Below are 13,437 nucleotides of genomic sequence, written 5' to 3'. Positions count from 1 at the left end.
CTCTCTCTCTCTCTCTCTCTCTCTCTCTCTCTCTCTCTCTCTCTCTCTCTCTCTCTCTCTCTCTCTCATTTGAACCAAAACCTCTCATTTGCCACACAAGTGCTAAACCACTCCCCTTGACTTTTTTTTTTTTTTTGGTCAGTCATTGGGTTTGAACCCAGGGTGTGGGCACTGTCACTGAGCTTTTCTGCTGAAGGCTGGCACTTTACCACTTTGAGCCATAGCTCCATTTCGGTTTTCTGGTGGTTAATTGGAGGTAAGAGTCTCTCAGACTTTCCTACCCATGCTGGCTTCAAACCATGATCCTCAAATCTCAGCCTCCTGTGCAGTGGTAAAGTGCTAGCCTTCAGCTACATACAGCTGGTTGCAGGCGTGAGCTACAGGCACTCAGCTTCCCCTTGCCCTTTATTCCTCACATACTTACTTTCATTTTTGCCCAGGCCCACAGTTCTCCTACATAAGCCTCCCCTGGAGCTGAGATTGTGTGTGTATGCTACCTCTGCCTGGGTGAGATAGAGATCTCACTAACTTCTTTTGCCCAAGATGTCCTTGAACTATGATTTTTCTGACCTCTACTCCTGATGTAGCTGAGATTATAGGTATATGCCACCACATTGGGACCCAAAACTTTTTGGTAACTAGTTAACAAAAACATTGGGAACCCATGTGGGAAATATCAGTTTGTTCTTGCATGTAAAAAAGAAAGTAGAGACATCTGGGGGGAGTTTCTAATAAATTATTTCTCGTATACAAGGATTGCCTACACAATGCAGAGAACTGTTCCGATTTTACCTGTTGCCCTACATAATTCCAATGCTAGAAAATCAGGACATTCACCTCTCCACTCAGCGTGGACACATTTATATACATTTGTCTCTCCCTGTGCATGGTATATCTTATTTTATCATGAAAAGAATGCAAAATTTTATAGAGCATAGTCATCTGATTCAAGAAAACTAAGTGGTTTGGGGAAGGAGAAGGCTCTAGGCAGTGCTGCTGTCTGCCACTGGTGCCAGCATGCTGGAGTGGCTAGAGAGCTCTAGTTTGCACCAGCACATTTGTCTGGCAGACAACCTAGCCAGAAGGACCTCTGTGTTTTAAAATATTAACCCATCACTCTGAATCTCTAGGTGTTTGTGAAAGCTGGAGACAGAGTAAAAGCTGGGGATTCTCTCATGGTTATGATCGCCATGAAGATGGAGGTACGTGAGACCACAAGTTCACTGGCCAAGTAAACCTTGTGAACTGTCAGACCTGGTTGTTCTTTTGCCTTATTTAATAAGTTAATACTCTGTGTGTGTGTGTGTGTGTGTGTGTGTGTGTGTGTGTGTGTGTGTGTGTGTGTGTGTGTGTGTGTGTGTGTGTGTGTGTGTGTGTGTGTGTGTGTGTGTGTGTGTGTGTGTGTGTGTGTGTGTGTGTGTGATGGTCCTGGGGCTTGAACTAAAGACTTGGTCACTGTCCATGAGCTTTTTCCCTCAAAGGTGGTGCTCTACCACTTGAACCGCAGCTCCACTTCCAGATCTTTGGTGACTAATTGAAGATACGAGTCTCATGGATGTCCCTGCTTGGCTGTCTTCAAACTGAGACCCTTATGTCTCAGCCTTCTGAGTAGCTAGGATTATAGGCATGAGCCATTTGAGCTTGTTGTTAAAATCATTTTAAATACTACCACTCAAAGATTGGCTCAGAATTGATTGCATGAAACAAAACAAAACAATCATTCTTCTAAACATGTGTTTTTTATTTCGTGAAATTGCACCTGTCATTTTTTTTTTTTGTCAGTCGTGGGGCTTGGACTGTGGGCTTTGGTGCTGTCCTTCAGCTCTTCAGCTCAAGGCTAGCACTCTACCGCTTGAGCCACAGCTCCACTTCCGGTTTTCTGGTGGTTAATTGGAGATAAAGAGTCTCATGGACTTTCTTGCCTGGGCTGGCTTTGAACCACCATCCTCAGATCTCAGCCTCCAGAGTAGCTATGATTATAAGCGTGAGCCACCGGTACCCAACTGCCCCTGTCATTTCTAGATTCTGAGATGAATAAATTTGTCATTAGTCTGATGTCAGGTAATAACCCAACTGAATGTAAACTATATTAGTATTTTATAAGGCTGAGCCTTGAGTGCCAAGCCTTAGGTTAGTATCAGAGTGAAAACCTCAATCAGCTCAAATTGGCTTTTTAGGTTTTTGGATGGTTACAAACTATAGGTGATTGGTTCTCAGATTACATTCACCTAGGGAGCTTTTCAAAGTTATTTCCCCAAATGAGTTGGGATCTCCAGGAGTGGGGTCCATAGTTACTTTATATGGGCTGGGATTGAACCTCATGCCTCCTACACAGGGTCTCACAGGCCCCTAGTTTAGTACATACATTTTTCAAAGCTTCCTGGCTAAGAATCTAATGTGAAGCCAGAGTTGTTGACTGCTGGTTATACCACAGCTTCCTAGTCATGTATGTGAAGGGGTTTCTGCTGTGTCCAAGCATTGATCCCTTACAACCAAAAAAAAAAAAAAATGATACAATTATCTGTGTACTAAGATTTGGAGGGGGGGTGCAGAAGGAAGGAAGGAAGGGAGGGAGGGAGGGAGGGAGGGAAGTAAATCAAGCAAGCTGGCAAGCAAGCAAAGCTAAGCACCAATGGCTCATGCCTGTAATCCTAGCTACTCAGCCTATAATCATAACCACTCAGGAGGCTGAGATCTGAAATTGTGATCTGAAGCCAGCCAGCCAGGAAAGCCTGTGAAAAGCATCTCCAATTAACCACCAAAAAAGCCACAGGTAGAGCTGTGGCTGAAGTGGTAGAACACTAGCCTTGAACAAAATAGCTCAGGGAAATGCCCAGGCCCTGAGTTCAAGCCCCCCAGGACCATCACAGAGACGGGGGGAGGGGGGGGGTAAGAACATCAAAACCATGGATCCATTGTTTGTCTGGTTTTCCTGATGGTATATATCCAGCCCTCATTAATAAGGCCACCATTGTTTTTGGGTCTTGTGTCTCTGCAGCATACCATAAAGGCTCCAAAGAATGGCACAATAAAGAAGGTATTCTACAGAGAAGGTTCTCAGGCCAACAGACACACTCCTTTAGTGGAGTTTGAGGAGGAAGAAGCTGACAAAGGGAAATCACAGTAAACAACGCCTAAGAAGGAGTGAAGTGAGCAGTATCTTCTTACCTGTGGGGTAAAAACAAAGCCCCTCCCACTGGTCCCAGGTCTCTTAAAGAACATGTACTAGCTACCCAGGAGGCTGATTCTGAGGATTAGGGTTCAGTTCAAAGCCAGCCTGGGCGGGGAAGTCCTTAAGACTCTTTATCACCAATTAACTACCCAAAAGCCAGAAGTGGAGCTGTGGTCAAAGGGTAGAGCCCTACCCTTAAACGAAAAGAAAAGAAAAAGTCAGGGACAGTGCCTAGTCACAGAGTTCAAGCCCCAGGACTGGCACACACACAAACACACACACACACACACACACACACTCTTTCATATTTGGGAATCATGTACTTGGGTCACAAATACAATGAATTATCTTAAAAGATTTTCATATTAATAAATTGAACTCTACTTTTGTATTTGAAGCCAGTGTTATTTGTATATGCCTCACAATTTTATACGTTGTAACAAATATACATCCTTTTCAAAAAGGGGCCCAGCAACAACTTGCTCAAAGGAATTGTTGAAGGAGAAGGGATCAGTAATTCCAGGAATTACTTCCCAGTTACAATCATGATGAAAACACAGAGTAATGTGTTTCAGAGACATAAAGCCAGGATGTTATTTTACTTCTAATCTTTGTGATTGGTTTCTCTCTAGACACCTCTACCTTTATTCTACTATGCTTTCTAAGCTTGTAAAAATGTGTACTATACTAGAATTGTCCATTAATATTTAACTTGAATAAATTTGATTTCTACACAGGGTGTAAAAGGCTCTACTTCTACATTTGTGGGGGTTTTGTTGTTTTTGGTGCCATCTCACATCTCAGCCTCCTGAGTAGTGAGGATTACGGGCATGAGCCACCAGCACAAAACTACTTCTATATACTTAAATCTGGAAAGCCTTTTTCTTATTACAAAGGAAAAAAATTTTTTCAATTTTATTTTCTTCTTTTTGTCAAGGTTTTTATGTTACTATTACTAGCAAGTATTCAGTCCTCTGCATTTTCATAAATTATTGAAATATTAAACTGTTGAATTGTGGGTTTTTTTCCCAAGTACATAAAACTATGTTAAGTGCTGTGGAAAATACAAAGGAATATAAAATAGTCTCTATTTTAATATGCCTATGATTTAATTAGGAAAATAAAACATAATCGTGTCAAAGGTGAGATTATGTGGGATAATATCAAATCCCAAGTAGATGAATTCTCTGTCTGCTAAGGGCTATTCCATCAACAAGAAAACAAGTGAAAAAGGTACCAGAAGCTAAAATTGGAAATGGTGAGTCCTCAAATCAATCTGGCTGTGCTCCTTCATTAGAATGGCCATGCCTCCAACCTGAGAAGGCAACCTGGAACTCGTATCTCCAACTTGTAGTGGAGGTGAAGGCTGCTGCCATGACTGATACACAGTAGGTTTCGCAGCCAGGGTGAATGAGAGTTCTGAGGTGGAAAGTGATCAAGTAGGGCTCATGATGGAGGTCCCAGGGCAGGAAGGGGCCATGGAAGTTGTAGCCTAGAAAAGAAGGGGCAGGCAGGGCTTTGCTGTTGAAAGGAGTTGTGCTCTTAGCCAGAGAGCCGGTAGGTCCCACCAATGAGTGGAGGAGCTCCTGGGGAGTGGCGCTATAAGAAAGAAGGTGTGGAATTTAGCTTGGGGTCAGATTGTGCTGTTGAGTTTGGGCTTGGGGGGAGTGGTGATAGTTAAAAAAAAAAAAATTAGCTGGGAAAGCAGTAGTATTTGGAGGAGTGTGTATGTGTGTCTGTGTCTGTGTCTGGAGCTAGAACTCAGGGCCTCTCACTCTTGCTTGGCTTTTTCACTCAAGGTTAGTGCTCTGTCGTTTGAGCCACACCTCCACTTCTGGCTTCCTGCTAGCTAATTGGAAATAAGGGTCTCAGGGATGTTTCTGTCCAGGCTCGCTTCATATCTCAGCCTTCTGAGTAGCTAGGATTACAGGCATGAGGCACTAGTGTCCAACTCTACTTTGGTGCAATTTATCGAGCTATTTGAGCCCCTTTAAGAAATACTGACAAGCCGGGTGCCGGTGGCTCATGCCTATAATCCTAGCTACTCAGGAGGCTGAGATCTGAGGATAGTGGTTCAAAGCCAGCTGCAGCAGGAAAGTCCGTGAAACTCTTATCTCCAATAACCCCCCACTCCCCAACTCAGCCAGAAAACTGGGAGTGGCGCTGTAGCTCAAGTGGTAGAGTGCTAGCCTTGAGCTAAAGAGTTGAGGGACAGTGCTTAGGCCCAGAGTTCAAGTCCCACAACCGACAAAAAAAAAAAAAAAAAAAAAAATACACTGTTTCATAGTGGGGTTGGAAATGTGGGTCAGTGGTAGAGCTTGACTAGCATGAACAAGGCCCTTGGTTTTGGTCTCTAGCACCATAAAAGAGCTCAATGCTTATTGTTCTTAATAGCAAAATACTAAAAACAATCGCAGGAAAAGAGAGAAGTGTACCTTGGCCACACAGGACACTGCAGACTAACAAATAACCATGTTAATGGTGCCAACACGGCTGAACCTTGGGATCCTCATGCTGAGGTGAGATGAACATGCCCTAAGTGACACAGTGTGGAACAGCTTACTCATACCTCCAAAGTCGGTAGTCTGACAAGAAAGCATTTGTTCATACATATGTGTAACAAAACAAAACTCTATTTTTTTATTTATTTATTTTTTTTGCCAATCCTGGGGCTTGAGCTCAAGGCCTGGGCACTGTCCCTGAGCTTCTTTTGTTCAAGGCTAGCACTCTACCATTTGAGCCACAGCACCACTTCTGGCTTTCTCTGTTTATGTGGTACTGAGGAATCAAATCCAGGGCTTCATGCATGCTAAACAAGCACTCTACCACTAAGGCACATTCCCAGCCCCTATATCCCTTTTTTAAATGGAATAAAAACAAATTCAAATTGGTATTAGATAAGGTGATGAACAAGTGAGGTACAGAGAGCCACTGTTAATATTCTGGTTGGGCTAGGTGGCTAATTTGTTATATGTGTTACAAAATTATGCTTCAGGAAGTGGCGCTGTGGCTCAAGTGGTAGAGTGCTAGCCTTGAGCTGAAGAGCTGAGGGACAGCGCCCAGGCCCAGAGTTCAAGCCCCACGACCGACCAAAAAAATATATATATATGCTTCATAATATTTAACACTTAAACCTTTTGCAATTCAAAGAGTGTGTGTGTGTGTGTGTGTGTGTGTGTGTGTGTGTGTGTGTGTGTGTGTGTGTGTGTTGGTCCTGGCTTGAACTTAGGGCCTCGGAGTTGTCCTTGAGCTTTTTTTGCTCAAGGCTAGTGCACTACCACTTGGACTATGGCTCCACTTCCAGTTTTTTGGTGGTTAATTGAAGATAAGAAGCTCATGGACTTTCCTGCCTAAGCTGGCTTCCAATCTCAACCCTTAATCTCAGCCACCTGAGTAGCTAAGATTACAAGTGAGCCACTCGTGCCTAGCTCAAATAATTTTTTAAATATGCTTTACTTTCATCTGGCAAGAGTGTGAAAGGTGGATGGCAAGAAACTAGAGTCTAAAAAAACAGTTATGATATAGTTCTTAGAGTTCATGAGGTAGTAAGAGACTAGGCCATGTAAACCAGAGCTTGTGAAAGTATAGATATGCCAGGTACTGGTGGTTCACACATGTAATCCTAGCTACTCAGGTGGCTGAGCTCTAAAGATTCAAAGCCAGCCACGGCAGGAAAGTCTGTGAGACTCTAATCTCCAATAAACTACTCAGAAAAAGCGAGACCTGGTTCCATAGCTCAAGTGGTAGAGTGGTATCCTGAGAGAGGAAAAAAAAAAAAAAAACCTAAGGGACAGTGCCCAGGCCCTTAGTTCAGGCCCAGGACCAGCAAAAAGAAAAAAAAAAGTATAGATATGTTTTCTTATTTTGTTTTTAGCACTACTGTAGATTGGACTCATGCCTCATGCTTAACTAGATAGGCTCTTTACCACTTGAGCCATATCTCCAGCCTCTTTTTGCACTGGTTGTTTCTGAGATAAGGTCTCATTTTTATGCTGCACTGCAGTCCTCTAACTGTGCTTCTCTGCATCACTGAGGTTGACAGCTGTGCATCACCACTCCACCCATTGGTTGAGATGGAGTCTCATGAACTTTTTTATGCTCAAGCTGGCCTCGAACCTCAATCCCCCAGTCTCCCGTGAAGCTAGGTTGCAGGCTTGAGCCATCTACAGCTTTAAAGTACATTTTGAACAACACTTTTTAGCTTTCCAACAGCTTTCACATTTATTTCTTTTTGGTGCTGAAGATTTAACCCAGTTTTTTCTCACATGCAAAGCAGTTACTCTACCATTGAAATGTCCTACCAGCTCCTAAATTTCTCTCTTTATAAGAGAGACCAGCAAAGTTACTCTGTGGAGGTTGATATCTGATCAGGATTCAAAAACAGCTTGGGCAGGCAAATCTGGAGGACTCTTTTCTCCAACTAACCAACCAAAAAGCTGGAACAGGAGATGTGACTCAAGTGGTAGAATGCCAGCCTTGAGAGAAAGCTCTAAGTTCAAGCCCCAATTCTCTCTGTCTCTATCAGTCGGTCTATCTGTCTATCTGTCTATCTGTCTATCTGTCTATCTGTCTCTCTCTCTCTCTCTCTCTCTCTTTCTCTCTCTCTCTTTCTCTCTTTCTCTCTCTTTCTTTCTCTCTCTCATACGCACGCATCCACACACAAGAATGCTAAATGTATTTAGTAGAACAAAGTGGAGTGATTGTTAAGGACACATGTATGGAAGGCATTTGGAGTCAGCTAGTCTGATTACCTCTATTTTGGTGGAATTCATTCTAAGATCATTTCCAGTTGTAGACTGTGAGTATGAAGCCAAGTATTGGACACTGATCTCTTGCATAATCCTTATTTAACCATATCTGACCCAAGTCTTCTGAAATAATCACACCATGTTTGTGTTCTTGGGTTCTTTTATTAGCAGAGTGTGACAATCAGCAAGAGGTCTTCAGGGCAGCTCATCTCTAGACTGTCCCTTGTGTAATAAATGTGTCAGGAACTGCGTATGGACAAACCAATCAGTAACAAGAATAGCCCATGGAAATAATCATTCTTGTTCTTGAGACCTGCAAACTGCAAACTATCCCGTGACTAGGTGATTAGGATCAGATGTCAGATGTGCACCATCTAGCCCATTAGGAAAAAGTACACGCCAATCTGGGAACACCTACCACCCTGTGTAAACCACTTCTAAACCAGCTTCCTAGCAGGATAGACTTTATGACAGGAGTCCCCATGCCCTTGCCCAGTCAACTTTTTAAAATAAGGTCGCCTTTCTTGATCTAGTCTCTCAATTGGCCTGTCATGTGGGAAACAGCTGGGTCGAGTTAGATAACAGAGTTCCTCTGTACATAAATGCATGTTTATTCAACATACACTTAGAACAGGTGAGTCATACCATGGCCAAAGATTGATAAGAAATGGTTTATGCCCAGCTCAAACTATCCAATGGGAAGGATGATCCAGTTGCATAGGAAAATGTAATAGTAATTGTGCTGGGTGCCAGTGGCTCACACCTGTAAAAGTAGCTACTCAGGAGGCTGAGATCTGAGGATCTAAGTTTCAGGCCAGCCCTGGCAGGGAAGTTCATGAAACTCATCTCCAGTTAACCACTAGAAAACTGGAAATGATGCTGTGGCTCATAGAGGTACAGCATTTGCCTTGAGCAAAAAATGCTCAAGCCCCATGACCAAGACACAAAAAAGTAATTGTTACACACTAGCTATGCACTGGAGGCATGAGGGGCCAGGTAGGTGTTTGATTGCACTTTGAGTCAAGAAGGTGGGAAAACTGGGCACCAGTGCATCACACCTGTAATCTTAGCTATTCAAGAGACTGAGATCTGGGGATTACAGTTTGAAGCCAGCCCAGGCAGGAAAGCCTGTGAGACTCTTATCTCCAATGAACCAGCAGAAACATGGAAGTATAGCTCAAGTAGTAGAGTGCCAGCCTTGAGCAAAAAAGCTGAAGAATAGCATCCAGGCCCTGAGTTCAAGCCCCAGAACCAGCATAAAAAATGCAAGGAGGGCCTGGTGCTGGTGGCTCACACCTGTAATCCTAGCTACTCAGGAGGCTGAGATCTGAGGATCACAGTTCCAAGCCAGCCTGGACAGGAAAGTCCATGTGACTCTTATCTCCAATAAACCACTAGAAAACCGGAAGTAGTGCTGTGGTTCAAGTGATAGAGCGCTTGTCTTGAGCTGAAGAGCTGAGGGACAGCGCCCAGGCCTAGAGTTCAAGCCCAGTGACCGACAAAAAAAGAAAAAGAAAAAAAAAAATAAATGCAAGAAGGGGGGAAGAAGGAAAGGGAGAAAGGGAGGGAGGGAGGAAAGTGAAAAAAGGAAAAAGATGGAAAAGAAAAAGATGTTTGAGCTGAGCTTTGAAAGACAGCCCTTTGCCAACCAAATGGAGAAAGAGGTGGTAAGTCCATGCCACTCAGTCAGAGGAGCGAAGCAGAAGCTAATAATAACAGCAAAACAAGAAAGCCCTAGTGTATTTGGGGCACACAGCGATCCAGCATGGACTGGGGTCACAAGGGTCTTGGCAAAGAGGCGCTGGGGAACAGCTGCCCAGCAGGGAAAGGGCTTTTCCTGTCTCATACTTTGCTCTAGAGGCAGTAGGGGAGCCCCTGGAGATTTTCAAACAGCTTCAGCTTTTCAAGTTGTGTAATGGTCACAGTGTGGAGTACAGATTGGAAAGCAGAGAGTGGAGAGACAGTCCAAAGGAAACACTAAATATGGTGCCTGGAGTGGGTGGTTGGTTTGGGAAGGACAGATCTGGAGGCACATCTCTGTCATTTAAAAGTTCTTCCAGATTGGGGGGGGGGGGGGCGGTGTAGGTCAGGATAGAGTATCTGCCTACCATGGCAAAGTACTGTGTTTAATTCCCAGCACTGCAAAATTTTAAAAAGTGGGGAGAGGGAGATTCTACGTTCAGCCTGGCTGGTTTCTCTTGCCAATGTGCCAGGCAGGTCCTTGGGTGGCAAAAGCTCTGCCTGGACATGCAGCAGCAGTCCCCTTCTTGCCCTCTCCAGCTCTAGCCTGTTTCAGTGTCACCCTGGCACCTGTCAACCACAGGCAGATTGTGTTACTGTCAGGGAAAGCCTGCATGCCAGCCTGGCATATCACTAGAGCCTGTGTGCAGAGAAGACAGCAGTGTGCCCAGGGGCAGCTCATCGCTTGCAGTAAAGCTGGGCTTGGGCTTGTTCCATCTGCCCTAATCAGTTGTTGTCCATGTGTAGTTGGTGCTAGAGGAAGGGATTTGTGTCAGCTTCACCTTGGTATGGGTGAAAAGAAATCAGTTTTAGCGGAGGGGCAGCTCACGCTTTCTGTCTGGAATTCCCACTCAGCTTTTCTCCTCACTTGCATACTGACTGGTTTTACTCCTCAAGTCGATCTCAGGAATATTAGAAATTGAACCTCGCATCTGGACACTGCCTAGCCATGGCACATTTCTTATCGTCGTTAAAACATTTACAGTGTTGACAGTAATATTTTGTTCTTCGATTGCACCTTCTTTCACCAGAGGATCTTAGGAAAATACTGCTAATTATTCACATTAAGCTTCAAAATGTCCACCAAGAGAGGAAAATGTGATTTAAACCGTGGGGGAAAGGGGAGGAGATGAAGGTCCCCAAAAGGGAATGCTAAAAGGTCATTGCTCTTTTCTTCAAATGCCATGCTGTGTGTTGAGGCCTTGGGGTTCCTCCCCAGCTAATGCTGAGTAGTAAAGCACCTCTCAGGAGGCCCTGCTACAGCCCTCAAATGGTAGCTAGAGATAAGCAGTCTCTTGGATCGTTCCCCCAAAGCCCCTCAGTAACCCTGTGCACACCTTTCCTTCTGGACCACAGGATGCCCTGGCCTTCAGTAGATTATCTGATACCCATGATTACCTTGTCACTCTGACGTGTGTTTCCCATCTGCTGGGTCCCCAGGGAACCAAGTGTCTTCATGCTTCCAACTAGTCAGTCTCCCGTGGTGAGTTCCGGGTACAGTGTGCACTCTCGCTCCAGCCTCCAAGCCAGGGCACCAAGAGGAGCTCCTTCCCCCCTAAGAATGGCAAACTCCATTCTTTGCACATATGATCCTTCATTATCATGTTTGCTAAGTATTTCTCTAGGGGCTGAGGGTGTGGCTGAGGGGCAGAGTCTGTGCTTAACATGTGTGAAGCTCAGGGATTAACCCCTAGTACATTCAATGAAAGAAAAGAAAGATTAGTTGGGTGCCTGTGGCCCACATCTATAATTGTAGCTATTCCAGAGGCTAACATGTGGAGGATTGAAGGTTGAGGCTAGCCAGGGCAGAAAATCCTGTGATATTTGATGCCAGTAGCTCATGCCTGTAATCCTTGCTACTCAGCTGGCAAAGATTTGAGGACCACAGTTCAAAGTCAGCCCAGGCAAGAAAGTCAGTGAGACTCCTATCTCCAAACACCAAAAAGCTGGAAAAAACCTTGAGAAAAAAAAAAAAAAAAAACTCAGAATACCCAGGCCCTAAATTCGAGTCCCAGAACCAGCACATATGTACATGCATACAGAGATTTGGACTGGAGGTGTGGCTTAAGTGATAGAATACCAGTCAAGCAAGTGCAAAGCCTTGAGTTCAACCTCCACTATAGGCCAAAAGAAAAAAAAAAATTAAGGTTCCAAAATGCCAGCCAAGAAAGGAAAAAAGACTTTTCATCCAAAAACCAATCCACAACCAAAAACAAAACAAACAAAAACACTAACAAGAAAACTTGGACTGAGAGTATAGTTCAGTGGTAGAGCACTTGACTAGCACGTGTGGGAGGCCTTGGATTTAACCAAACCACATTACACACACACACACACACACACACACACACACACAGAAGATGGAAGCAGACACAACTCCTCAGTTATAAACAACTGTATCATAAAGTATTTCAGGCAATATATCAAAGGCCTAATATCCATTATATGCAGGGAACTTAAGAAACTAATCCCTCCTGGATTGGGAAGGTGGCTCAGTGGTAGAGTGCTTACCCTGCATACATGAGGCCCTGGGTTCGATTCCTTAGCACCACATAAGCAGAAAAAGTCAGAAGTGGTGCTATGGCTCAAGTGGTAGAGCACTAGCCTTGAGCTGAAATGCTCAGGGACAGCGTCCAGGCCCAGAGTTCAGGCCCCACTATTGACAGAAGCAAAGAAAAAAAAGAAACTAATCCCTTCCAAATCTAACAAAACAATCATTAAATGGGCAAGGGTGCTAAAGAGAGACTTCTCAGAAGAAGAGATAAAAATGGCAAAGAAACACATGAGGAAATGTTCATCATCCCTGGCCGTAAAGGAAATGCAAATAAAAATAACCCTGAGATACCACCTTAGCCCAGTCAGGATGGCCCACATCCTAAATTCAAACAATGGCAAATGCTGGTAGGGATGTGAAGGAGGAACCCTACTGCACAGCTGGTGGGAATGTAAACTAATACAACCACTCTGGAAATCAGTCTGGAGGTTCCTTAAAAAAACTAAACATAGACCTCCCTCCCCTATGACCCAGCCATACCACTCCTAAGTATCTACTCTGAGCAACAGGAACCAGGATACAAGGACACATGCACCTCCATGTTCATTGCTGCGCTGTACACAATAGCCAAGCTATGGAAACAGCCCAGATTCCCCACTATAGATGAATGGATCCATAAATTGTGGTACTTATGAACAATGGAATATTACGTAGCCATTAGAAAGGACAAAACAATGACATTTGCAGGGAAATGAATGGAACTAGAACAAATCAAGTTGAACAAAATAAGCCAAGATCAGAGACAAAGGGCACATGGACTCCCTGATATGCAGATGTTAAATTCAAAATGCAATGAGATATGACAAAGTAAACAGGACTCAAGAAACAAAGGATCTCTTCTTAATTTGTCATTGTTTTTAGATGACTCTATGTTCTTGACTCCACATATAGTGTATACATGTACACATATGAGAGAAGCTAGGAGGAGAGCACAGAATCAGGGAAACGGGGAAAATACAGCAGAGGGCCCATCAGCTGCACTGGACATGGATGAAAATGAACTAAGCAACTCAAGGGCAACGATGGGAGGGAGGGATGAGAGAGGAAGGAACAGCTTATATTAAGCAAAAGGAAAGAAATGGACATATCCAATGTGGAAGAAATAGTTGTCAAAGTTTGTAGAGTGTACAAGCTTTATAGACCATGATAATGACAGTTTGTCCTGTAAAGATTAAAATGTGTTTGTGACTTTAGCTAAGTATCACTATCCCAAAATATTGTGA

At 43.9% G+C, this 13,437-nt stretch overlaps 1 protein-coding gene across 1 annotated transcript in view; it reads left to right on the top strand.

Moving 5' to 3' along the window:
* The window catches only part of Mccc1 (methylcrotonyl-CoA carboxylase subunit 1), a 61,180-nt gene extending 57,274 nt beyond the window's left edge, over positions 1–3,906 (top strand). The window contains exons 18-19 of the mRNA XM_070029670.1: positions 1,131–1,202; positions 2,999–3,906. Of these exons, the coding sequence (XP_069885771.1) occupies positions 1,131–1,202; positions 2,999–3,127 (201 nt within the window). The 3' untranslated portion in view covers positions 3,128–3,906. The remainder of the gene's footprint in view (positions 1–1,130; positions 1,203–2,998) is intronic.
* The last annotated feature ends 9,531 nt before the right edge of the window (positions 3,907–13,437 follow it).

This window comes from Dipodomys merriami, unplaced genomic scaffold, assembly GCF_024711535.1.
Source record: "Dipodomys merriami isolate MVZ:Mamm:240054 unplaced genomic scaffold, mDipMer1.0.p SCAF_2, whole genome shotgun sequence".
NCBI classification, from domain to species: Eukaryota; Metazoa; Chordata; class Mammalia; order Rodentia; family Heteromyidae; genus Dipodomys; species Dipodomys merriami.
Note: the sequence above shows the minus strand (reverse complement) of the source record. Positions and strands in the feature narration are given on the sequence as shown.